A 26,729-nucleotide genomic window follows, 5' to 3' on the forward strand; every position below is an offset into this window, starting at 1 on the left:
AGTCAGATCAACCCTACATGCTATGTAGAAAGGCTGCACAGAATGAAAGATGTTCCCCTCATCTCTAGGTGCTTCTGCCGTTCTACCTAAGTGTCAGACAGTGGAGGGAAAAAGCTCCCTTATATGCTAAAGCTACAGTATACATACAATGTGGATACTTTTATACCTATCTGTCAGAGAGAATTAAATGCCTAGACATAAAGTCCCAACAAAGGCATGTTAGTAGCCAGCCTCCGAATGCTTCATGAGTGCGTCTTGCCTCCCAGTAGCTATGCCTTTATTAGTGCTTTCTCAATCTATACTCAAGACTAGACTATATGACCATGTGGCAGTAAGAGCATGTGTCCTCCAGAACTGAAACACTAGGGCACCCTTTTCTGCTTTCTTTATCAGCTCACTTGCTCATGGGAGAAGGAATTGCTAGGTGAGGATGGATGATGGGACTCTTGAGGAACTGCTGTCTCTGGCTATGAGGCAGTAAGGAATAGGGACAGCGAGTTCCAGAGACTGCAGCCCTGGCAGGCAGCTTGACTAAAAGCTCATGAGGATGCTGATCCTGGATTTCTGGTCTATGGAAACAGAAAATAAATCTTTGCCGTGCTAAGCTGCAAACATGTGGCATGTTTTGCATCACGGCAGATAATACAAGTCACTACAACTCTCTCCAGCTGTGATTTCATCACATCCTCCCCAACACTAAGCATATTACTTACGCAAATGTACCAATTTGGCAGAAAGAAAATTCCTTTAAGATAAAATACCTTACTAGTAGTAGAAATGGGCACCTTTTCTGTTTATTGACTATTATCTCTATTTTTGTTAGTTTCTGGTCCTTTTTCTACGGAGCTATAGATTTTGACTGAGTGGAGATGCAACATCAATTATTAGTCATATAGCTATAATTATTTTTTCACTTGTCATCTGCAGTATCTTTATTTATGGCACTTTTAATCTTAATTTATGTATAGTTAGGTTTGTAAGCCTTTTCCATGCAGCCAATGTTTATGAACCTTTTGTATTAAGGCCAGTATGCTTAAATCTCTTCCATTATCATCAGTGAGTTTGAATCTTTTATATTATGGACAATGGATTTAAGAAAAGGGTTCATGGACTCAGTGGTTAAGAGCACTGGCTGCTCTTCCAGAGCACCCAGGTTTAATTCCCAGCACCCACTTGGTAGCTTACAACTGTCTGTAACTTCAGTTCCAGAAGATCTGATGGCCTCTTCTGGCCTCTAGGCACCAGGCTTGCAAATGGTACACAGTCATATATGCAGGCAAAACACTCATACACACAGATACATACATACATACAGCTTCTTTTATCACAATAACCTGGGCCTGGCTCAAAGTCTTTCCTATTTTTCCCAAAGCAAGCAAGGATTACAGCACAGCAAGAATCTAGGGTAAAAATCCATCTAATTAAAATTATACAAAGTCTGTTCCAGGAAAAAAAAAAATTTCCAAAACACCCAACCTAACTAACATCACAGCTGGTCAAGATGAAGGTAGAAACAGAATAGATAAGACCATGGGTTCTCTTACCCCAAATCTGCCCTGGTAAAGGGATGGAAAATTTCAGAGTAGAGAGGATAGGGGAGAAGAGAACAAAAGATCAGTGAGCTCCAACATGGGCTGCTAGAACTGTGCAATGTTCTTATAGGTAGACAGTGTGGTCCTTGCATGCAAATTAACAGAGTGCAGAATCCTAAGAGGCTAAAGGAAGTGAACAGCCAATGTACAATAGAAGTCTTTTCTTGGTATTGGTATTTACTGTTAATAGCATCAATCACTTAAAAATATTCTACATTGTTTAGGCTTTCTGTAAGAAAGGAATTTAGATTAAAATAAAGTTGGTTTAGAAGGAAGGAAAAAGAGGAAATGAGGAAAAGGGGAGACAAAACTGAGAGAAGGAAGTAGTGACCTGGTGACTTTGAAAGAAATCAAGGTTATATACAGAAGGCTGAAACTGAGTAATTTTAAATCTGTAAATACTCTTAATTAAAAAAAAATACACACACATTAATTTTGAGGATTTTTTTTCTTGCTCTATTTCTTTTTCAATTTAGTAAATATTCAGAATAGCACAAGAAGCCAGGCAGACATGGTAGCTAGCTATCTGGAACTGGGAATGTGAAGTTTGGAACCTCCAGAGCAAGCAGGCTAGCAATATTAGCCATATCAGTGAGCTCTGGATTTGGCTAAGACACTGCCTCACTGAGTAGGGGCAAGAGAGATTGTGGATGATTCTATTTTGTTCCCAGATTCAGGGTTTCTCTATGTAGCCCTGGCTGTCGTGGAACTTGCTCTGTAGACCAGACTGGCCTCGAACTCACAGAGATCCACTTGCCTCTGCCTCCTGAGTGCTGGGATTAAAGGTATGCGCCACCACTGCCCAGCTTTGTGAATGATCCTTGACATCAACCTCAGACCGCCACATGGCCACACATATGCATACACCACACACCCACATACTAAAAGGAAAAAGAAGAAAAACAGCACATGTGACATTCTCAAATGAATACTGATTTCTTCTATAAAGCCCAGTCTATTTTGTTTTGGGGCAGACATACAAAGAGCAGTGAAATACACAAGAATAGAATCAAAATTATAGACTTAGACAGGACAATGCAAAGAAACTAGAATGCAGGAATAATGAGGTCAAACCTGCAGTAATGCAGGAATTCTGGGCTGGTGAAAGGCCCAGGTGCTCTAACTTAATTGTTACTTTACTTCTTTACAGTAATAACTTCCACATTACATACCTGAGTTCACATTAAAACAAAAATTTGTATTCTCTTTGGCAAACCTCAATCCATGAGAAAAAAAAACCACTTTCATAATTGTTAATGGCTTTTAGGTTTTCAGGGAGTGTTCTTTACAGCTATGATTATCCTATGTAGCGGGTTAGACCTGGGTGCGCCCTAGTAATCAGCAAGTAAAAAAAATGGCTGTTAGCACTTTATCCACAGAAAAGGAAAATGGCTTCTCATATGCTCCAACGTCACATGCATACTTCCCAGAGTTTTGGCATGCTGTATGTGAAGAACAGGTGTTTCTTTCTGATCTGCACACTGACTTCATGTATGCTATTCACAAGCCACCTGACTCTGTTTGAAGTCTGTAGGATTGGTGATAAGCCTGCAGGTGCTGCAAAGCCTTCCTATTATAGCAATGGTTCAATCAGACAAGAGAAAAAGACTGGGGATCTTAATTTGAATTAATTAATTTTTCTCACATCAGATACATTGAATTTTGTACTTGGCTCTTTAAGAAAACAGGCATTTTCTTGTAAATGTTGTCATGAGAAACAAGATAAAGTGCATGCGATTGGTTTCCATCAACTTGTTTTATTCATAAGTCTTACTTAGCAGGCTTTGGGATGTACTGGGAAATTCTGATGATGGGGTCTGTTTATCAGAGAATTATATCTGTAGATATCGGATTATCAATAAAAATAACCCCATTTTTTCTTGCTGACTTCATGTAAAGAGAACCTTGTTAAAAAAAAAAAAGAAAGAGAGAGAGATCTTATAAAAAAATCTGAATGATTTAGAGGAGAAGGCTGAAAGATAATTTCACTGGAGAAATGCAGCCAGAAGTCCTTTAACGGAGGCGGAGAATCTACATCTATACCAGGCTTGTTTGCCAGACATTTCTACAGCAAAGAACAGGAAAGTCAGCTTTACATTTTGCAGTTTGCCTTAATTTTCTATTTTTTTTTTTTCCCTCAGAATGTATGTGAAAACATGATGCTATTTGCGTTTCTCTTGATAACCTGCATGCCACACAAAGGAAAGGTTATGGTACTAGCAACTCCTTCCTAATAACCTACCCACGGCTTATTTTCTACAAACTATTTCAGGCAAGCTGCAGGAAGCACGGCAGCTCTTCTCTTACCTTAACATAAACACTTATTTTCACATCTCCTCTTTCCCTCCCTCCTTCCTTCCTTTCATTACATGTTATATGTATTTTTCAAACACAGAAAGCCAAAGAAGGGCCATAATTCAATGGTAAAATGCCTGCCTTGCATATATAAGGTCCTGGGTTCAACCCCAAGCACTACAAAGTAAACAAAGACCCAGAGGTTGTATAATTAAGTCTATTTCTCCCCTTACCAGCAGTATCCCTCTTCAGAGCTGTTCTTATCAGTTCCTAAGCTAGACTTCCCGACATCTTCCCTACTTACAGAAATCTAAACTGCCTATGGGTGTGTGCATATTCCTTGAATATAGATCGTATTGTAGTGTATATTGTTTCACATCTCACATTTTTAACTTCTGAACGCTGTTTCACTGCATGCAAATGAAATTCACAAAAAAGCATATCAAAAATAACTATATAGTTCTACAATGTTCTCTTGTAGAGAACTTAACAAGTTCTTAATCAGATGATTCTAGTGACATGCAAAGAGCATGAGGCACTCCATGCAACTACTTAACAGGAAGAGAGAAGAGAACTTATTCTTTGGTGCCACACTGTATTCAAAGATTACAACTCTAAAGTTCCCACAGGGGAAGAAACAATACCATTCTTTAGGCAAAATCAAAGGCTATTTGAAAGTCAACAAAGCTGCACTGATACATCCAGGAAGAAACCTATGCCACATTACCTCATATATTAAAGGTGAAAAGACAAAGAAAAAAAACCTTAAATACTGATGGATAATATTCAACTATTGTAAACATAACAAACCTATCATTTGACACTCACCAACTTATCTTTCTTTTTCTTTTAAGCTACTTGTACGTTATAACATCCAGAAAAAGTTGAGTTTCGACTGGGCTTTAAAAGGGGGACACAGAAGCCAATGTATGTACAGGCACCCATCCTTCAAAGAGGATATACATGTGTGCACAGAGGGTGCTCTTAGGGAGTGCTGCTAGCCTGCACCCAAGCCTCCCACTGGGTGCTCTACATTCCAACTTCCTTCCGTGTTTCAGAGCTGGGTGGGCCTAGCTCAGAGTCCACCACACATTTAACTGGGAAGATTATAAACAAAAGTAAGTCACTCCAAGGCTACAAGCTGGATTCTTATAGTAGGAGTCTTCAGTGAGCTTAACAATGCTGCTGCAGCTCTTTCCTGTTTCTAGTGAAGTAACTGCATTAACAGCTTCCACCCTGCCCCAAGCTGGAGTACAGCCCTAAAACCCCAGGGTAGGAATTTAGCCTCAACAACTGTGATTAGTGTCTATGCTAGTTCTGTCCTAGTACTGAATCCTAGGGTAAACAGTTCCTCGTGCACCCAGCTGAGCTGTCACTATCAGCCCGTGCTACTCTGCGAAGCATACCACACCAAGTTTCTTCCCCTCTCCAACTAACTAGCACTGCTGCGAATAACTGGGTTTGCTATGAATCACAGGACAAGGAAAACCGTCTTTGTGAGACCGCCCAGTAACAAGTCTGACATGCTGCTTTAAGAATATCTTAGAATTGTGCTGGTCTCATATGGAAGCACAAGACAACTGGACACTTGAAATGTGGATAGTTGGATATCGTGTTATAAACATAAAATATCTACTGATTGCTAAAGAATCTGGACAAGAAATAAGCAGGGAGTGGGGAGTTTCAATTTTAGAAATGAAAACTAAAAACTGAAGTGACATGTGCTATCATGTATCCTTACTCTGATTTTTCCTCTTTCTTTCTGAAATGTGGCTGCTAGGAAATATGAAACTACTTGTCATTTGCATTGCATTTCCCCTGTGAACATGTAACAGTAATCAGAGACAGTTTTTTAAGAGATTTGCTTATGTTTCTAGACATTGCTAGAAAATATGAAGGCCCTTCTTTGTACAATATTTAAGCTGATAAATGTTGAAGGAATGATAGGTGAGATTATCTAATTTTTATAAATTTCCCTGGAAGAACTGACTGAGCAAGGATCTTTGAGGAATTCTGAGACCGCCTATAACCAGACAGCAGAAGTAGACTCACAGAACTACTTAAAGACACAGAGGAAAGATCTGGTCTTCACCTCAACAGCACCATCAAATAGAGACATTAATAGTGCTGCCACTTGACACCTTATGGCACGTGGCATATTATTCACACAGTATTTTCACCTTATGTTTTTATTGGAAAAAACGTACAGCAAAACCTTACTTGTGCTACTTAATATTTCCCTATACCTTTCGCAAATTTCTCAACCAATCCATTTTATTTTTGTTGCAACTCAATGTAAATTGATGTCATTATGACAGGGACTCCTAAAAAGAAAATCTATGCACTATTCTTAACAAAAACATTCAACCTGAATCTAACAGAGTCCTTAATTCTGACTCCCACTGTGTAGGCACTACAGAAAATGAAGAAAAGTCCTTGAAGAGTAAAAGTAAGCAGTTTGGAAAAATCCACACTGTGGGACATTCTGTAAAATAACAAGATTTTAAATGTTTATGGTATTAAGAAATAAAAAATTTGGGCATTTAAGAATCTAGGGAAGCATTCTAATTTTCTGACCTAAAACTTATTAAAAGAAAGAGAGGTAGAAAACAGGTTGGAGGTGAGGAGACAGACATGGAGCTATACAAGACAGTTTTGTAACAGAGAAATGTGATAATGGATTAGATAATTGTTGAAGTATTCATTTTCTTAAGTATAATAATGGAGATTGTGGTTTTGTAGGAAACTACCCTCATTATTGAGATATGACACATAAATCTTAAAAATATTAGCAAACATAGCAAAAATGTTCACAATTTTTGTGTCTAAGAAGATAACTGTAAATAACTGTCAGGTTTTTTTTTTTAGGGTCTGTATATCTTTTTAGATATGTGTAACACTTCAAAAGAGAAACCAGGGGAGAATAGAGCCTAGAAAATTATTTGTACAGATTGTTACTGTCTGTTTTGTTTTGTCTTACCAGGGCCTTTTGGGTTGAGAAAGTAATTGTTGAGAAAAACAAGCAAACAAAACTTACACACACACACACACACACACACACACACACACACACACACACAGGCACCTCAGTGCTATGTATTTGTACTCTGGGTCGTGCTGCTCCATGCAACCCTCACCTGCGTGCTTGCACGCTTTCTGCAGTGCACTGAAGAAGGCATCTCAATGGCAACTCTATACTTGAGACAAGGGTCACTGCTGGGAACTGTGTAATGTGCAGGCCGAGACAGGCACTCCCTAAAACTTCCTATTTTTCTTGATCTATTACTTGTTAAAAGTATCTTGGAATCAATGTTGCCCATTCTTGGCAACTCCAGGCATCAAGACTTTTATGATCTCTTTTTAAAAGACTTTATCCTATTTTCCAATCTAGTGCTGCTCCTGGGAGTTATGTGAACAGCTTCACCTTAAAACTTCAAAATATATTTATTACCCAGGCCACAAGCATTAAAAGCATAAAACCATTAGGAGAGATCACTGGAATGTTACAGTATGAACTCAATAAAAATATTAAATACATACCAAGTAACATAATGATATTCCAAATATTTTTTAAAAAGGGTACATTTTTATCTGTGTACTTACAGTTATAGAAAAAAAAGGCCAGCCTTAAAAACAAACAAACAAACAACAACAACAAAAAACACCTGACCTGGAGACCAAGAAGCAGCTGTGAGGAAGAGGTGAACCCGCCTAGAAAACAGAAACCTAAACATAATTACAACCAGGGCTTAGATTTTACTGTTGTCTACTTGCATAAAGAAAAACAACAAAGCATGAAGCATTTTTTTTTTTTTGAACAAATTAGCACTTGGGTTCAATGAAATAATTACACCTTTTCACATGAGGCACAGTAAATAAAAAGAAATACTTACCAGGGTTTGTCTTTTCAAGTTGATACCATCGGTAAAATGCTCTTTTCTTCTGCTCACTCAGGTCTGATCCCTGCTGCAACAGCCAATGAGAGATCCGACTCTGACTGATACCTACGAGAAAGAAAAGCAGCGTTCGGTGGGGCACGGAAATCACAGCCAGCTTAATGAGGGTTCTGGTGCTTTTAGTTACTCGGTGCTTGTTCTACCTGACTGTATGACGAAGGTGTAACTAGAGAAAACAACACTAGCCTGACCACACTGACTAGGACCTGTGCAAAAATTATCTATGAGAAGTCAAAACATTTCTCAACAAAAGATGTTACAGTGGCTTCTAAATAGGAGATCCCAAGCACCATCACTTGTCAGATCTACAGTCTACTTCTGGTTAAGAATATGAGAGGCTTTAACAGATACTTAAGAGAGATAAAGTAACTTTTAACTTCTCATTATTGACATTAATAAAAAAAAAAATCGAGGTGCTAGGTAAGGAAAGGTCATTGAAAACACTGCTTCAGTAAGGCTTCTGGCTATTTGCTAATTCATTTAAGTGTTTAGACCCATCTCCCCTAGCAGAGAGAAGCAAGATTGGCAGACTTGTGGACTTTTAGGTTACAACATGACCCGTGAAAAAAGCTCAGTAACTAAAAACGGTTTCTAGACATTTTTTCCCTTCAAAACAGAAGAGACTACACAACAGTAGTTCTCTGCTATTGCTAAGAGCTTCTTGTCAGCAATTACTTAGAGATGTGGGTGATTCACACATATCAAAGTCAAAGGAATGTTCCAAAGCTTTCAAGAACCACACACTCATTCTGGTCCATCATATTTTTAAAAACCCAATATACAACCAGCAAGAGCAAAGAAATTAGGAGAGAGGAACTGGGAGGAAAGGAGGAAGAGGGCTATGACTGGGATGTAAAATGACTAGATAAAAATTAAAATAAAAAAGATCTGAAAAAAAAATAGAAATGAGGCATTTCCAAAAGATCATTTGGATATGATAGAGAGTTTGTAACATCTTAAAGCCTCCAAAGTGTGCTGGACAGTGGTGGGGCGTACCTTTAATCCCAGCACTAAGGAGGCAAAGGCAGACACATCTCTGAGTTTGAGGCCAGCCTGGTCTATAGAATCAGTTCCAGGACAGCCAGGGCTATGCAGAGAAACCCTGTCCTGGGGTTGAGAAGCCTCTGCGCAGTGAGTCTCGACCCTTTGGGAGTCACATATCAGATATTGGGCATATCGGGTCTTAACATTATGATTCACAACAGTAGATAATTTAAGGTTGTCATCACAACCTAACAACTGTATTGTAGGATCTCAGCATTAGGAAGGTTGAAAACCACTGCTTCAAAGGGTTAAGATACCTACCACAAACACCACTATGCGGACAGCTTGTAAAGCTATTATGCTCAACAGGAGGCAAGACAGATTTTAGACACTTACCAACGCCTGGTAGAGGATGATGAATGAAAACATGGGGGAAAATAAAAGAAAAGCTATGAAGGAAAATTCTCTGACTAAAAACTTACTTTTCTTCTTAACATTTGTGTGTGTGTGTATCTCCAGTGCACAATGTCAGGGGACAACTTGAGGGAGGCAGTTCTTTTGTCATGGGTTTCAGGGACTGGACACAGGTTGTTAGACGTGGTATCAAGCACCTTTACTCACTGAGCCATCTTTTTCAATGGGCATGGTTCTCTTTTTGGAAATGTTTCCACAATTTCCAGAGATGGTTCCCAGTGGTAAAAAGTCTATGTGATGCCAGTTTTGGCAGCTAGTGCTTAGGGTTTGGTAAGAGACAATGCTGATTATTCTGAATAATTAAATCAGCCATGTTTGGTGATGTTGTCACCAAAATCTAGCTTCAGCCATCTCATGGTATCTTTTTAATACTACTCTTAAAATACGAATGAAAAAATGATCATTCAGTACCATAAAATCAAAATCCATTTCCTTGCCAACCAAATAAAACCATTCAAATGGATTTCCCTGCTGTTACCACATAGGTAAAAAAAAAAACCTATGTTTTTAAAAAACATAGTTTAAAAAATATTAATAAGAAGTATGGATGAGATATTAGCTTGCTCCAATATTAAATCTTTCTTTCATTAGAACACACATGGAACGAACCACAGAGCCCATTAGCTATGAGAGCTGCCCATGCTGTGAAGGAGGTAGCAAAAGCTTATCAGGAGGTTATCAGGTTACAGTATATTTATTTTCATAACAAAATACCGGCATGAGTTTAAATTGAGTATTTTTTAAAAGCTACAAAACCCCCAAAACTAATCTGACAATTATCCACTAATACTGAGTGCTAGCAAGAGCACGGGACTCATGAATGACAGGGCTATTAGACAGTATACATGAAAGGTGAACTTTGGTTATCTGGCCCACAGGAATGAGTACTCATCTAGCACAAACATACTTAAAAGACATGCACAAGAAGCCTCATAAGTAAGCATTATCTAAAGCATTCCTCAGGTCAAAAGCCTAAATGGCCATCAACTGCAGAATGCAGACACTACGATACCTGTGACTTCTACTTCACAGTGCCATTGCAACAAGGGGATAAATATAACCTCACATAGGTACCCACGTGGGTGCACCTCACAGAAACAATGATGCTCCCCAAAAGCCAGACACACACAGAAGTCACACACTATACCATCTACAGGGATGCAAATCAGCATACTGGTACCCAGGTAAGAAAGAAAGAAAAGGTTGGGAATAAAGCTTTATGTGGTGGCCAGTGATGCTCTTTACTGGTGTGGAAGGTGGTGATGTGGGTGTCTATAAGTCATTGAGTTGTAACCTACTGTACACATTTAAAATGTTTTTAAAAATTCATAAAGCACACATATATTTATATGTAAAGATGCCCTTGATATAAATCAGAACGTATACAGTTTTATGAATATATAATTTTATATTACTATATTATATTTACATATATATATCAAAAGCTTATGGATGCACATGACAAATCTAAATTTGTAAACTTTTCCTGCATTTCTACCTCTATAGCATTCTCAATCTTTCTATAAATGTTTTTTTTTTTAATTTTATTTTCTATAAATGTTTTAATTTCTGGTTTTAACACAGAATATTTTAGTTTGTGTTCATTCTTTTAGAAACACTGCAATTAAAGTGAAGGAAGAGTTATAAAGAGAAGTCCACTCTGCCTTCTGGCTGCAATTTTACTCTGAGGAAAGCATGTGACATGTTGTCACACAGTTTTCTCTCTGTGCAATTATGAATTTAATAAAATAGAGGAACAAGTGATACAGGCTGTCCTCCCGATTCACCTTGGAGTCAGACAATAAATACAGAAAACAAACCAGTTAAGCAAGCCATTTCCCAGAAGAGGCATTGCAAAGCAGATGAATACATGGCAAATGTCACACTTAGAAATGACTTTTCTCAAGGGTCCTTGACCCACCTTCCAGACTAGTTGGAATCTCTGTGGAACTTTTCATTCAGGTCTTAGCAGCTTTTCTTTACTGTCTTTTAGCTCTGCTACTTCTCTCAGAAGAAAATTTCCCTGACAGCCCCCTTCCTGCTGTGGAGGAAAAGCTCTGTAAAAAATTCAGCTCTTTATAAACCTCTTCTTTTCTACCTCTTGCAGGGCAGAAGCAAAAACAAATTTACATGTAATTTACATACACTGACTAAAACTAACCCCTGCTTAATTTCTTCTCAGGGAGAAAGTAAGCCCCTTGTATCCAAAGGGTGGAAACAATCTTTAGGCCCCATCTCAATACCTTCAAATACGTTCAGCTTTATTGGCTCCTTCCTGAAGTTTATACACGCTGCTTCCTTCCACTAGAGGGCTCTCAACCATAACCCAGACTCTAAGTCTTAACATTGGACTCTCTCTACCTCTCCATGTTTTGTTTCCTGGTACAATTTACGGAATATGACATTACTGGCTATTCACTTGTCGTCATCCTTAGGATGAGGGATGCAGCTCCTCCAGAGCCTTCTTTTGGCTCCAGGTGCTTTGTTAATTCTCTACTCATTAGTGGCCCCTAGGATTTCATATTTAAGCCTCTTCCTTTGATCACTGTAATTATCAACAATAATGATTTTAAATGTCATGTAAGTGCAAGAGGTTCTCAGGGCACAACCTTTTCTTAAAAACCACTGGCTAGGTGGCATCAAAGAGAATTTCTCACAGGTCAACACAGAAAGCTTATATTCATTCAGCATCCCTCATTTGCTTCCTATAAGAGCTAGTTCAGTTTTACCTTTAAAAAAATTTATTTAATTTTATGTGAATTAGTGTAAAGGTGTCAGATACCTTGGAGTTGGCGTTACAGACAGTTGTGAGCTGTCATGTGGGTGCTGGGCATCAAACCCGGGTCCTTTGGAAGAGCAGACAGTGCTCTTAATCCCTGAGGCATCTCTCCAGCCCCCAGTTTTATCTTTCACATTCTCTCTCCCCTAATGCTTACATTTTAACCAAATCTCCTCCTTCTAGACTTCATTCCTGTATTCGGGAATCTTAGCCCTCTTTTACCTGGAGAACTATAATAACTTTGACGACATGAACAGGCCATCCCCGAACCACAGAATATAAACCCCTCATGAATGTTCCTCTTAAACCATTGCCCCACCTTCAGAAATGTTCTACTGTACAACTGCTACCATCTCTATAATTTACTTTCATAATGCAATCAGAGATTTGTTTAAATATGTTTGGTTATGTTTGAGTCATAGTCTCACTAGATAGCCCTGGCTGGCCTAGAAGTCACTATGTGTCTCAAGCTTGCTTCCCACACACAATCTTCCTACTTTAGCCCCTTTAGTGCTAGATTCTAAGTGTGTGTCACCACCAAGCTTATTACTCAAAGCTACAATGCAATCACTCTCCCTAAAAATTCAAGTACAACAAACACATATAGGAAAACACTTTTTTCCCAACACTTCCTTATCTTCTATCTTAGAATCATCCTTGTTTGTTTGGTATTAATGCATAAGACCTTCCTGATACATGTAACACATAAACTCACGCATATACAGTTTTAAAGAGCATACATTTAGGTTTCTACACATATTAAGAAATTGTTTTTCTCCCACGTCTTAGAATTTTCGCTGTCTTGTACACTTAATTCCTCACTTAACCCAGGTGATAGCAACCTCATGAGACCCCTAGCTACGTTTTGTAAGGTCACTTCTCTGTGTTGCTGTATTGTGTTTGTTAGGTTGTGTTGTCTGGTTTTTGACTGACTGCAGAAAAGTGTCACTCTGTAGCCTGAGCTGGCTTTGAACACTTGGTAATCTTTCTGCCTCAGCCTCCTGAGTGCTGGGATTAGGGCATGAATCACCATGACCAGCTTCAGGGTCACTTTTAACTGACTTCTTTTTAAAGACTTATTTCTCCTAGAGTGTGTGTGTGTGTGTGTGTGTGTGTGTGAGAGAGAGAGAGAGAGAGAGAGAGAGAGAGAGAGAGATGTGCACCCACATGTGTGCCTGGTGTCCATGGAGACAGAAGAGAATGTTGGATTTCATTTTTAAGCTAAAGCTTAAACAACCTAGCTAAGCTGCTTCTGTATTTCTGACCTATATTGTCTGGAATACTAAAGGCTTATGTTTCAAGATGCTAATAAATTCTGGGATAAAATTTTCGGCAGCAACAGATAACTAAGACACACACTTTGGCTCTGTGTCCTTCGTCTTCACCATAATCTTCATATCCAACCTCTGATCTCTGGTCAGCATTTTCATTCTGTCCTGATCCAGAGTTCCCACCATTGCTTACTTGAGTTTAGGTTTAAACGGGATTCAAGATTTTCTCATTTCCATTTTTCTGACTTTGAAGCCCTATAATGATTGTTGTAAAGTGAGATGTATTCTACGAAGAGCAAACTCCTATGTATACAAAAAGTTTTGAAAAATGTGTTTATGTATGTGATCATGGTGTGACTTGAAATACAGATTTATTTTTTCCTGTTCCTTCTTGGTTCTGTTTTCCAGTCAATACATAAATTTCACATTTTTCAGCTTAACTCTGGTTGGCTACAATCTCCCCACAGAGTTTTTCTTACTGGTACAAGTTGACTGGTGCTGAATTAGCCAGAACTTATCTACTTGAGTGTCTGGATGTCATGCTTCTGTGAAGGAAAAGAAAGCAAGACACCTTCCATAAAGGCACTGACAAACATTCTCCAAGTCACTCTTATCAAAGTTGTGGAAACTACTGAGGGGTCCCCTTGCAGGTTTGCTCCTCAGCACCTACAAAGCAGTTTCAGGAATCCAACACCCTCTTCTGCCTCCATGCACACCAGGCATGCCTGCGGGTGCACATCATACACACAAACACACACACACTAGGAGAAATAAGTCTTTAAAAAGAAGTCAGTTAAAAGTGACCCTGAAGCTGGTCATGGTGATTCATGCCCTATTCCCAGCACTCAGGAGGCTGAGGCAGAAAGATTACCAAGTGTCCAAAGCCAGCTCAGGCTACAGAGTGACACTTTTCTGCAGTCAGTCAAAAACCAGACAACACAACCTAACAAACACAATACAGCAACACAGGGAAGTGACCTTACAGAGTCTGGGATAGTGGACTTCTCTGACAAAGACTTATATCACCTGTTTTAAATATGTGCACAGAACTAAAAGGAATAATCAAAAGAGCTACAGAAAAGGATGAGAAAAATGTCTGATCCTATAAAAACTATCAACTGAGACATAATTATATGTAAGAACCAGACAGAAATTTTGGAGTATAAAATGAAAAATTTACTGGCAGGGTTCCACAGCAAATAAGAAGTAGCAGAAGCATTCTGATCACCACACTGCAAAGGTCAAATGAGATTACTTATAATGGGAACAGGAGACAGGAACTGACACCATGGAGCAAAGTTTCACAGACATGTGGGATACACATGAGACTCTAAAGATACACCAAAGTAAATAAAAAAAATTTTGAGAAAATAATGGCTGAAATCACTGAAAATTTATTGAAAAACTTTAACATTTTAAGTTGCCCAGTGATCTTCAAGTATGTTAACCCTAAAACTCACACCTAGAAACACCATAAATCAATAAACCCAAAAACCAGGGCTGGGGAGATGTCTTAACACATAAAAGTGCCGCCAAATTTGATACCCTGAGTTTGCTCCACGGGGTCCACACGGTTGGCGGAGAGAACCAATCCCCACAAATTGCCTTCTCACCCCACCCATGCGCCATGGCACACATACGCCCACACCCCCACAGAAAACAAACACCACTGTAATAAAAATGTTTGAAAACCAAAGATAAGAAATGAAAGCAAAGGACAGAAAGGAGACATTATGTGCAAGGCGTGCTCATTAGGGCTAAGAGTGGGTTTCTCAGAGAAGCCATGGGAAGGATACTAAGGAACAAAAGAAATGCCATGAGATGTCTCGGAAATAAGGATTTATTAGGGTATAATGAAAGACATCAGACAGGAGCTTGAATACCCTGAAGACAGAAAAAAGAATGTCGCTACAGGATGCATCTAAAAATGCCCCAAATGATGGCTTTTGAGCGGTGAGGCCTACTTGGAAGACTCACGTCTCTTAAGAGTGCACTAGAAGGTGTTATGTCCCCAGTCCTGTGATCTCCCGATTTCTGGATGCCATGAGGAGAGCAGCTTTGCTCTGTTGGGCCCTCTTGCTGCTGTGATGGATCAACTGACAGGAAACATGGACAAGAAAGAAACTACATACATAAACAGAAAAGAAAACGATGGTTTTTAAGCCTGCAAGTCCCCTGTGCTATCTTATTAGAAAAAGTATAACACAATAATTACATGATATGCTAATGAACACATATAATAATTAGTATGCAATGTGTGTGACAACAATGGCAGAAAACAAGAAGAATAAAGCTATGTAAGAGCAAAGATGTATTAAATTAAGTTGATATTAGCCTGGGCTACTAGTGTGACCTACATTATTATATATTAGCACATCAATAGTAACCCTAGTGATACTGCCAAAAGAATAACTCAAACTACATAACAGATAAAACCATATGCAGATTTAAAGATGTACACTAGAAAGTATCCAATTAACTAAAGGAGAAAGCAATCAAAAAAGGGACTAACAAGGCCCAAGACATACAAAAGAACATGGTAGATACAAATCATGGCTATCATAATTACATTAAATCTTAATGAATTAAACACTCCAAAAGAAGGCAGAAGCTGATAGAACAGACAGAAAGAAAAACAAAAACAACAAAAACCCCACTGTATATTGGAGTATGGCCTACTTGCCCAGAGGCCATGTTGGCCACCAGAACTCTATGTAGGCTGCCTGCCCACAGATCCCCCCATTCTCTCAGTACTCCCAACCCTATCCCTAATCTCCCTACCCCTCCTTGTTGCTGTATCCCAGCCCCCTGTGGAGATCCCCAGCTCAACCACAGACTACACTGACCAGAAGACCAGAGAGAAAACAAACCAAGGAATAAAATACTCATCCAACAGAGACAAACAAAAACTAGCACCTACACATATAATCACCAAACCTAGGTGCCTAGAGGCCAGTGTAATAACACAAAAAACAGCCAAGGCAGTAACTCGCCACCAGAGTCCAGCAATCCGTGACTACTACAGCAATCCCTGACTATTCCAATACAGCTGAAGAACAAGAAAAAGACCTAAAAACTAACTTTATGAAGATGATAGAGGTATTTAAAGAGGAAATTAACAAATCGAATAAAAAAAATCGAGGAAAAGACAAAAAATTGGAGGATATGAATAATTCCCTTAAAGAAAGCCAGTTGGTGGGGGAGGAACCAAAAGATAGTTGGAGAAAATAAATAAAACTGCTCAAGACTTGAAAATGGAAATAGAAACACACACACACACACACACACAAACTGAGGGAGTTCTGGAAATGAAAAGTCTAGATAAGTAAACAGGAACTACAGAGGCAAGCTTCACCAAAAGAACACAAGAGGTGGAGGAATGAATCTCAGATATTGAAGATATGATAGATGAAAATGTTAAATTAAAAAAAAAATCCTGACATGAAACATCCAGGAAATCTGGGATACTATGAAAAAACCAAACCTAAGAATAATAGAAACAGAAGATGCTCAAAGCCCAAAAAATAATTTTAACAAAATCATAGAAGAAAAATTTTCTATCCTGAAGAAGGAGATGCCTATAAAGGTTCAAGAAGCATACAAAACAAATAGGTTGGACCAGAAAAGAAAGTCACCTCACCACATAATAATCAAAACACTAAATATATAGTACAAAGAAAAATATTAAAAGCTGCAAGGGAACAAAACAAAACAAAACTCAGAAAAAAAAAAAAGAACTCAAGAAACTAGACAGCAACAAATTGAACAATCCAATTAAAAAATAGGGTATAGATCTAAACAGAATTCTCAATAAAGAAATTTCCATTGGCTAAGAAACACTTAAAAGAAATGCTCACTATCCTTAGCCATAAGGAAAATGCAAATCAAAACTACTTTGAGATTCCATCTTACACCTGTCAAAATAGCTAAGATCAATAACTCAAGTGACAGCTCATGATGGCGAGGATGTGGAACAAGGGAAACACTCCTCCATTGCTTCTGGCAGCTGATGGGAGCAGATGCAGAGATCCACAGCCAGACATTAATTAGGTGGAGAGCGAGCCCAAGTTGGAGGTCTCCATCAGGTCCCTCCTCTCAGAGCTCAGGGAACCTTGCAGTAGTGGGGGAGGAGGAACTGTGAGGGCCAAAGGGGTCAAGACAACAGAAAGAGGATGGCCCCACAGAATCAATCAAGCAGGGCTCATGTGAACTTACAGTGACTGAAGTGCTTGGTCTTCTGCATATGTTATGTTTGTTGGCTTAGTGTTTGGGGGGAAGGACTCTTGACAATGGGAGTGGGGGTGTTTCTGGCTCTTTTGCCTGCTCTTGGGACCCTTTTCCTCTTACTGGGTTGCTTTGCTCACCCTTGATCTGAGTATTTGTGCTTGGTCTTATTATGTCTTGTTGTGCCAGGATAAACTGATGTCCCTGGGAGGCCTGCTCTATTCTCAAGGGAGATGGGGCGGGGGTGTGGTAATCTGGGGAGAGAGAAGGTCCGGGAAATGGGAGGAATGCTGGGAGGGGAAGCTGGAGTTGAGAAATACTGTATGAGAAAAGAAAAGAAAAAAAAAAATATATATATATAGTCAACTACATGCTGCCTCTATAAAACAGGTTGCATGTTCAAAGACAAATATGTTGAAAGTAAAATTGGAAAAGGCAGATCATGTAGACAGCAACTACCACCAAACAAAGTAAAATGTAACTTGAATATATACATATATGGTTGAGGCAGGATACAGCAAATGTTCCCGGTATGCCTAGGCTATATAGCGAGACTCTGCCTTGAACACGCACAGTCAATACATAAGGAAGATAAAACTAAAAACATAAACACATCAAATAGAACCTAAAAATTCATGCAACAACAACAACAACAAAAAACTGGTAAGAAATGGTTAAGACTAATACATGGCAATGCCGACCTCCAACTTCCAGAAATTAAAAAAAAAAAAAAAATTAGAGAGCAATAGGAAACAACACAGGAGCAGGAAACACAGCCTAACAAACATTCTCCCCAGCACATGCAGAAAATGTCATTCTCAGTGTTTATCAAGGTGACATTCACTCTACTTTAGGGAATGAAACATCCCTCAGTCCTCCAACTACAGGGGACGTGTGCATAGAACAGTCTCCAGAAAATTTCCAGAAACAATAAACAGATTATGCTCTCCAATGGTAATGAGACCTAGAAGAAGTAACAGTGGTGGAGTGCATGCTTAACATGCAGAGCTGAGTTAAATGAGAAAAAGAAAAACCTTGGGAAATTCAACAACACATGGAAATTAAATAATACTTTCCTAACCAACGCGTCAAGGAAAAAAATTGTAAAATACTTCTGAAGCCGGGTACAGTGGTACACAGCTATAATCCCAGCACTCAGGGAGGCAAGGCAGGTGGATCTCTGTGAGTCCAAGGCTAGCCTGGTCTACAGAGTTCCAGGCCAGACAAGGCAACAAAAAGAAACCCTGACTTAAAAAACCAAATGTGTATGTGTTTGTGTGTGTGTGCGCGCGTGTGCGTATTTGAGATATCAGAAAGAAAAATTTAACATAAATTTCACAATGAAGAGACCAAGGCAGTGCTCAGGTGGAAGCTTACAGTTGTGAATACTCCACCCCTTCAGGCAGATACACTGACTAGAACAAAGGGAACTCAGTTAATAAAGCACGAATGAGGCTGGGGCTCACCTCTGCAGGGATAAAAAGGGTCAGAAGGGAGTTCCGTGTACAATGGCATGTCAACCAAATCCGGAATCAAGATGAAGGAAACGTAGTTCTAGTGAAGAGAAACTAGACTACGAACCATTCCCAAGTCAATCCATGAAGGCAGTGCCACCCCAGCCAGACCAGGCGAAGGTCTGCAAGCCAAGAGGGCTCCGACTTGACATCCAGTATGAAGACACGAATAAAAATCCTCAACAAATACCAGAACACGATATTCAACGACATATTAAACAAACAAAAATTATACCAGGACTAAGTGGGATCTACCTCGGGAGAGTAGAGTTCACTCAGTAAATGAAAGTCAGCCAAAGTAACATTCTGTATTAGTCTACAACAATACATAAGAAAACCCACAGCTACCTGAGGAGATACACCAGAGCATCTGACCAGGCCGGTACCGACTGTCCAACTACCTGACGCCTGAGGAGAGCTGACAGTACCTAAATTTAGGGAGAACAGGAAGTTCTACCCCGCAGATTTGAAACAAGGGAAGGGAGGTTAGCCTTTCAGCTACTCAGCATTTGACCCAAGGTTCTACAGATGGTAAATGTCAAGACATAGGAGTATCTATATTACACAGGAAGAAATAAAGTCACTCCTATGACACACAGCCTGGTCTTGTATATCAGATGCCCAGTGCGTGTTTATGTATAGTATCTCTATGTTGTAAAAGCAGTATGAGATCTTTTATTCAATTTATATATTAAAATATTTAGTACAGGTCTAATATACATATAGCTCAAAGTCATGGAAAACGTTTCTGGTTTGTGGTTCACATGCTTTTTTTTTTTTTTTTTTTTTTTCAAATTTAAAGAGAAAAATCAATGGGAAAACATTTTCTTTCTTCCCTTATAAAAGGTGAATTTTCTTATTTCCTAAATCTATTAATGACCTCTGCTCTTTACACGTGATATGTCTATCTAGCAACACTGCATTACTTATTCTAGCTAAACTGTATATTTTAGTATCTGGTAGAATGAATTTGTTCAAACTCTTCCTCTGCTCTCCTTGAAGAATTTGTATGTATTTTTTTTTCTTACAAATGAACTTTAAAATCCCGTAAAAAAAAAAAAAATCTAAATGGTATTATCGATATATCAGGCAGTGCATAACACACTGTGACTTAGACTGAATTTTGCTAAAACACATTCTTTTAAAACTTTTAATAGGGTATATATTTTAAAAACTGGGTCTGGGTTTCATCTTATAAAACATAGAACTTATGCATGTCATATACATTTAAAAAGTAAGAGAATTAAATCATTTTCTCGCCACATGCTCCAACTACCTCTCTTATTAATTCTCCTTAAGACAGTTCCCCTATTCTTTTTTGAACTGACAGTAACACATAATGAAAACGTGTCATAATTTACCTATTAGCACCCATCTGATGGATACAGGTTATTTACAGCCTTTTGCTACAAATACACATACAATAAACATTCTTATACAGTCACCCTTTGTGATATAAGGAAATATTTCTGTAGGACAAACTCCTGGAAGATAAATTACATGGTCAAAACCAGAGGACTTAAAAGACATAAAGGAAACATGTTACTAATACAAGAGCTGTATTTTAAATAATAAAGCAAAACAATTATAGTCTGAAGCTATTATAGCTCAGTGGAACAGCACTTGTGTAGTAAGCATTAAAAACCTGATTTAGTCCACCCTCCAAGCGGAAACCTTATCTTGCCTAAATATAATGTCAATATATCAGGCAAGTATTTAGTTAACATTTACTGTACAGGGAATAAAGACAAAAAAAAAATCAAATTGGTAAATGTTAATAGCTGGTTGAAATTATGTTATCTAGAAAATAGTACACTACACTTTTTTACTTAATAACTGTGATAATATTCTTTACATACTAATACGAGATAAATTTCGAAGTTAAAAAGCACCGACAGCTAACACCATATATGGAATGTCATCTACTTGACACACAAAAAGAGAAGATTTACACATAGACTTATTTGCTTATAAGTGCATAAAATATCTCTAAAGAAACTAGTATTTATCTTTGGGGGGAAGGACAATGGTAAAACGATAGAAAGTGAAGAGCTTTAATACCATACCCCCTTCTGAAATCTGCACCACATGAATATATTTTCTAATGTAGAAAATTAACTTAGGCCAAAAGAGAGATTACATTAGTTTCGTTTGGGGCTCAAATCCAGTCTTAGTAACAGTGAAGGCCCTGTCAAAGAAATAAAACGAGGGGGGAGGGAGTAAAATTATTTTTTATTTTATTCTTTCTATTCATATTATATATTGAGACTACTGAAGTTGTGACTAACATATTTAGTACTGAGTAGCCTAGCTCCATAAGGATCAATCTGGAAAGAAAGAAATGAGCAATTAATGCTAGTGAGAATTAAGCAGAATCTGGACTCAAAATCCCAGTTCAACCCCTTACTGGGTGTAAAAGTGGTCAAGTTACTCTGGAGAAGCCTCGTTCTGGAAAGCAGGTGATAACGTTCATGCACAGCTGTAATTATATCCTTGGCCCTCAACTATATGCATTCTCTTCGCATTGACCTGTCTATGCTTAAGAACCCTGGCTACGGTGAACAAGAGCTGGTGGGTAAGCCAGCCATCTCCCTGTCTTGGTTTTCTCATCTGTAACTGCGGGACTTCACACTTGTTTCTCAATTACATAAAGCAGTTAGCATAGCATCTAGCACTTGGTAAGTGTCACATCAATTACTGCTAAAAATAAAAACTCTTTAAAAAGAGGTTTGGCCTAGAGGGTGCATGCCAGTACCAAGCAGAACTGGCCCTAGGACTCATGCCAGCCACTTGCCTAACGACAAGGCCAAACCAGAGACTGAACATGCAGACCAATAAAGTTTAAGAGATATTAGTCTTAAGATTATTATACAGAAATATTTCAAAGATACTTTATCTCTTGAAAAAAAAATCAAGGCAAACTGGTATAACAGCCTTCAAAAGTCATCTAAGTAGTAAAAGAAACTGGGAGCAAAAGGCAATCTTGCTGTTAAAAACTGTCAAAAGAAAACAAATTCCTTTAAGAAAATAGCATACTCTTGTTTTTAAAAGAACGTAGCGGGTGTGGTGGTGCACACCTGTATTCCCAGGGCTCAGGGAGGCAGAGGCAGGCAGATGTGAGTTCAAGGCCAGCTTGGTCTACAAAGCAAGTCCAAGACAGCCAAGGCTACACAAAAAAAGCCCTGTCTCAAAAACAAACAAACAAACAAGAAGAACTCAAATTCAAAACATAAAAAAAAAAAAAAAAAAATTGCTTTACAAAAGACCACGGTAGCACATGCCTACAAATTCACAGCATTTAGAAGGCTGAGGAAGGAGGATCTGGGTTTGACGACATGCTGAACACACAGTGAATTCTAGGCCAGAGAGTGTTACATAGCAAGACTCCCTGCCTTTTAAATATAGAATCAAAAAATGATGGTTTCTCAGAGTTTCTCATAAATAACAGTGACAAGTCTGTAGCAATGCTTCCTTCGATAGGCACTTTAAGGCAAACATGCTCAAAAGCAGGACACAGTCCACACATCTGCCCGGAACACCTACCAACAGCCACACGGCTCATCTCAGCCTTAGGTTTGCTACCCTCGCATAGGAAATGCCTCCTGACTTTCTTCCTAGGACAATGGTGTCCCCTTTGCACACGTATTCCTGTTTTATCTTTTAAGTATTTATTGTTTATTTATAGCCTGACCTCACATACTTCATGCTGATATTGAGCTCAACCAAGGATAATTCTGAATACTTGACACTATGGCCTCTATCTTCTTTTTTCTTTTAGATTTTTATTTATTTATTTATTATTTATACAGCATTCTGCCTGCATGTGTGCCTGTACACCAGATTTCGCTATAGATGGTTATGAGCCACCATGTGGTTGCTGGGAATTGAATTGATGACCTTTGGAAGAACAGCCAGTGTTCTTAACCTCTGAACCCTCTCTCTAGCCCCTGTCTTCTATCTTCTTAGTGCTGAGATTATAAGTCTGTGTCATCAGGCCTAGCTTTAAAGAAAAAAAAACAACAACAACAAAACATTCACTTGCTTTGTGTGTATGTGAGGTACATAAAAGAACATTCATGTGCAAGTCAGAGGACACTTTAAAGTAGTCAGTTTTCCCCTTACACCAAGTGAGCTCCAAGGATGGAACTCAAAGTCATTAGGTTTGGGGAACAAGAGCCATTGCTCCCATCTCACCACCTCAATTTACAACTACCTAATGGTAAGAAAAAGGAAATTGTATTCTACAATAAATAATTTATCTCAAAAGGGACATTACATTTTAGGTACAGGGTTGTTTACTTGTTGTTTTTTCAATCTTAGGTGATGAAAGAAACAGAAATGAGAGTTGCCGTGTATGACATGGAAAGCATGCCTGTATATCATCTTCAGCAGTCTCTGGCAAGCCTTTTGGTCATGTGAATCAGTTTAATGTGGCTACTGCTTTAAATTCAAGTAGGAGACATGGTTCTCATAGTAAAGTTGGCCACCAACCAAATGTTCACAAGGAACGTTACAACCCTCCAGTCTGCAGTGAGATTATGAACACCCAGAGGGACACATACAGTATAGTGACTTCGGAGAGCTGCTTTAAAACAAGCTCCTCAGGAACTCCCTGTACTTTAGCTTCTCAAAAAAAATCTAGGCATCACATGGGAGAGGTGTGCTTCTTCCTAGGAAGGAAAAGTGTACCCTCATGTGCTGGCTTTACAAGCAAACAGTTTACCCCGAATCTGAAGAGGAATATAGAAGAAAACTCAGTCCTGTAAGACAAGAGAAAGCCCAAATACACTATACAAAATGCTTATAACCCTACTACAGACAGCCTGTTCAGAAAGAGCGTGAAAGCCTCTAGATAGAGAAACTACAACTCCAAACACTTAATCCGGAGACAGTTATGCCTCCCACCTAGAAGCCTGCTTGTAGCGTAGACGGTAACAGATAGCTTTCAAACTGGATCTCTACTTAAAGCCAGCCAAATCCTGATAAAGTCTTGTCAAATGAGCAAATGAATTATTTCTGACTATTATAATAGGAAGATTCCAATCAGATATATGAAGCAACACCATTCTTCTAATTTAAATAGAAATTCTACTCTTTAATAACAACTTTATTCATAATTGACAAATTCTGAAAGTAACTCAGCCACTAGTAGGAAACTGATAAAGTATGATATCCAGATAATGAGATATTACTCGGCAGTAAAAGAAAACGAGGGCTTGAGCTATGAAACGACACAGAGGAACCTTAAATGCAGTTAGTAACTTAAAAAATCTAACAGGAAGTTTTCATGATTTGACTCCAGTGACAAGCGACTTTGGCAAATTCCATAGTTGAAGGAGTCGGGAAAAGCAAAGAACAAACAGGCAGAGCACAGAAAACTTTGAGGGCTGTGAAAGAATCCTGTGTGGCATTGTAGTTGTGAACACATGCTATTTGACCTTTGTCAAAACCCCATGGCAAGAAGAGAGCTAGTGTCAAGTAGGGATGCTAGTCCCTAATGTCTTATCAGTATAGGTTCACTGTCTGCAACAAATGTGCCGCTGTGGGTGGTGACAATGGAGGAGAGTAGGTACACACGGTGCACCAGGAGGTACTTTAGATGCCGCTCAACTTTCTATTCAATTTTGCTGTGAACAAAATACCGCTCTACAGAACAAAGTTTAGTTTTAAAAATATAAAATGATATCTAAGTTGGTTTATAATCAGTTCTCTGATTATGAGAAAGAGCAATATTTTTTCTGCAACTATAAAAAAAGTGGATGCATATGTAATGTTTTTACTCTTTATTTTAGAGATAACAAGGGAGGTGGTTTGAATATAGCTAGAAGTGAAAACACTAGATCCAAGTAGATACAAGTGTCAAATGTAGTTTAAAAGCATATTAGAACTGGACTACTAAAAGCAGAGTTGCTATAGTGTGACTGTCTATGCCCACGCCAAGCCTTCTGCTGAGATCTTCACCTTTAAGATGATGATGTTCACACGTGGGAACCTTTATCAGAGTTGCCTGGGTGACGTGGGTAGACCTTCATGAATAGGATTAGCACCATAATGGACCTAATAGACCCTTCACCCCTTCCATCATGGGAAGACACAACAAGAAGGAGTAGTGTATGAGCCAGAAAAGCAGGTGGTCCTCAGACATTGAACCTGCCTTAGCTCAGGGTTCCCTAGTCCCCAGAACTGTGTTTGTATGTCACCCAGTTTATGACACCTTGTTACATGTACTAAGAGAACAATTATTTGGTCAAAGTCCCACATCTTATAAGTAAGGAAAATGAGGCTGTGGGCTACAAGATGATTAGATAACAGAAAGAACACAACCTCAGTGTCTGCTGGTTTCCCACTGTACCATAACAATTCAACACAACTGCAATCAAGCTCTTAAAATTCAGATGTTAACTTTTCTCTTCTCCCATGTATCTTTCTTTCTTTCTTTCTTTCTTTCTTTCTTTCTTTCTTTCTTTCTTTCTTTCTTTCCTTCCTTCCTTCCTTCCTTCCTTCCTTCTTTCCTCTCTCTCTTCCTTCCTTCCTTCCTTCCTTCTTTCCTCCTTCCCTCCCTCCCTGCCTCCCTCCCTGCCTCCCTCCCTTCCTTCCTTCCTTAGACATGACACCTATATTTCTTTGGCTGATAAGTGTTCATCAACCTTTGTCTATTTACTCATTTATTCTGAGTGTGCCCAATTTTTTCCTAGAGGTCATTAAACTTCTTTGCTTGTTTTAGGGAATTCTTAAACAGCCTAAGAAAACATTTTGCTGACAGCAAATATAAAATGCATGTGTTTATTACTAAAGCCAAGCCTATACCCTCCACCCTATCATTGTTAGTGAAAAGCTAGTATCTTGGCCGACCTCTCACAGAGGTAAAAATCCACCCCTGGTGGGAGCAGCTGCTACTGGGAAGGAATCTACAAATAACATGCTGGAAATTCAGCAGGCACTGTTATTATATCCTGTTTACACTGTCATTTCTTCTATCAGCAGGATATTATTTATACAGACCCCGCCCCTGCACGTCTTGTTTGTCTTATTATAGAAGCCCTCCAAATCTATAAAAAGCAGCCTCTGCATTTGCTTCTGGAACAGCACATGTGTCGTAAGTTGGCACCTTGCTACACTTTTTTATTTTAGCATTTTCTGTTGTTAGGCACCATCCGTTCCGATTTTTATCTTAAGGTTGATCTCACATATTAGAGTCGAACTCAAATGACTTTCAGAGAATTTGCTAGAGATGACAGAAAAGCATGTCTAGGTAATGGTCAGTTATTCCAGGGACAGGAAGGCTTACAAACCAGGCTCACCCTGACCTAACTGGGTCAATCACTAACTTATTGGTTCTTCCAGGACATGAGAAGCACTCTTTCTATTAGCTTCATGGCTGGACAGGCTGGAGCACAAATGTGACGAATTCATAATACAAAAGAAACACAGCTCAGTGAGTTAGCCAAAAGATAGAAAATAAATTAACCTGCTTATTAATTTCCTCATTGTCCTGTCTGTAGAGTAAAAGAAAACAAACAAAAAAACAAAACAAAAATCCTGCAACTGTCTTATATACAAAATGCTTGGGATTGTTGAACAACTAAACGTCCCATAAAAAGTGTGTGATGTGTGGTTTGAGCTAAACCCAACCAGCTCCT

The 26,729-nt window shown here is 38.8% G+C and overlaps 1 protein-coding gene across 18 annotated transcripts in view; it reads right to left on the bottom strand.

Annotated features, from left to right (window-relative positions):
* Nucleotides 1–26,729, bottom strand: part of Hmbox1 (homeobox containing 1) — a 131,050-nt gene that overhangs the window by 41,908 nt on the left and 62,413 nt on the right. For all 18 annotated transcript variants that reach the window (XM_060391320.1, XM_021654357.2, XM_060391321.1 and 15 more), the window contains exon 5: nucleotides 7,781–7,891. In XM_060391320.1, the coding sequence (XP_060247303.1) occupies nucleotides 7,781–7,891 (111 nt within the window). The remainder of the gene's footprint in view (nucleotides 1–7,780; nucleotides 7,892–26,729) is intronic.

Source organism: Meriones unguiculatus, chromosome 9, assembly GCF_030254825.1.
Source record: "Meriones unguiculatus strain TT.TT164.6M chromosome 9, Bangor_MerUng_6.1, whole genome shotgun sequence".
Lineage (NCBI taxonomy): Eukaryota > Metazoa > Chordata > Mammalia > Rodentia > Muridae > Meriones > Meriones unguiculatus.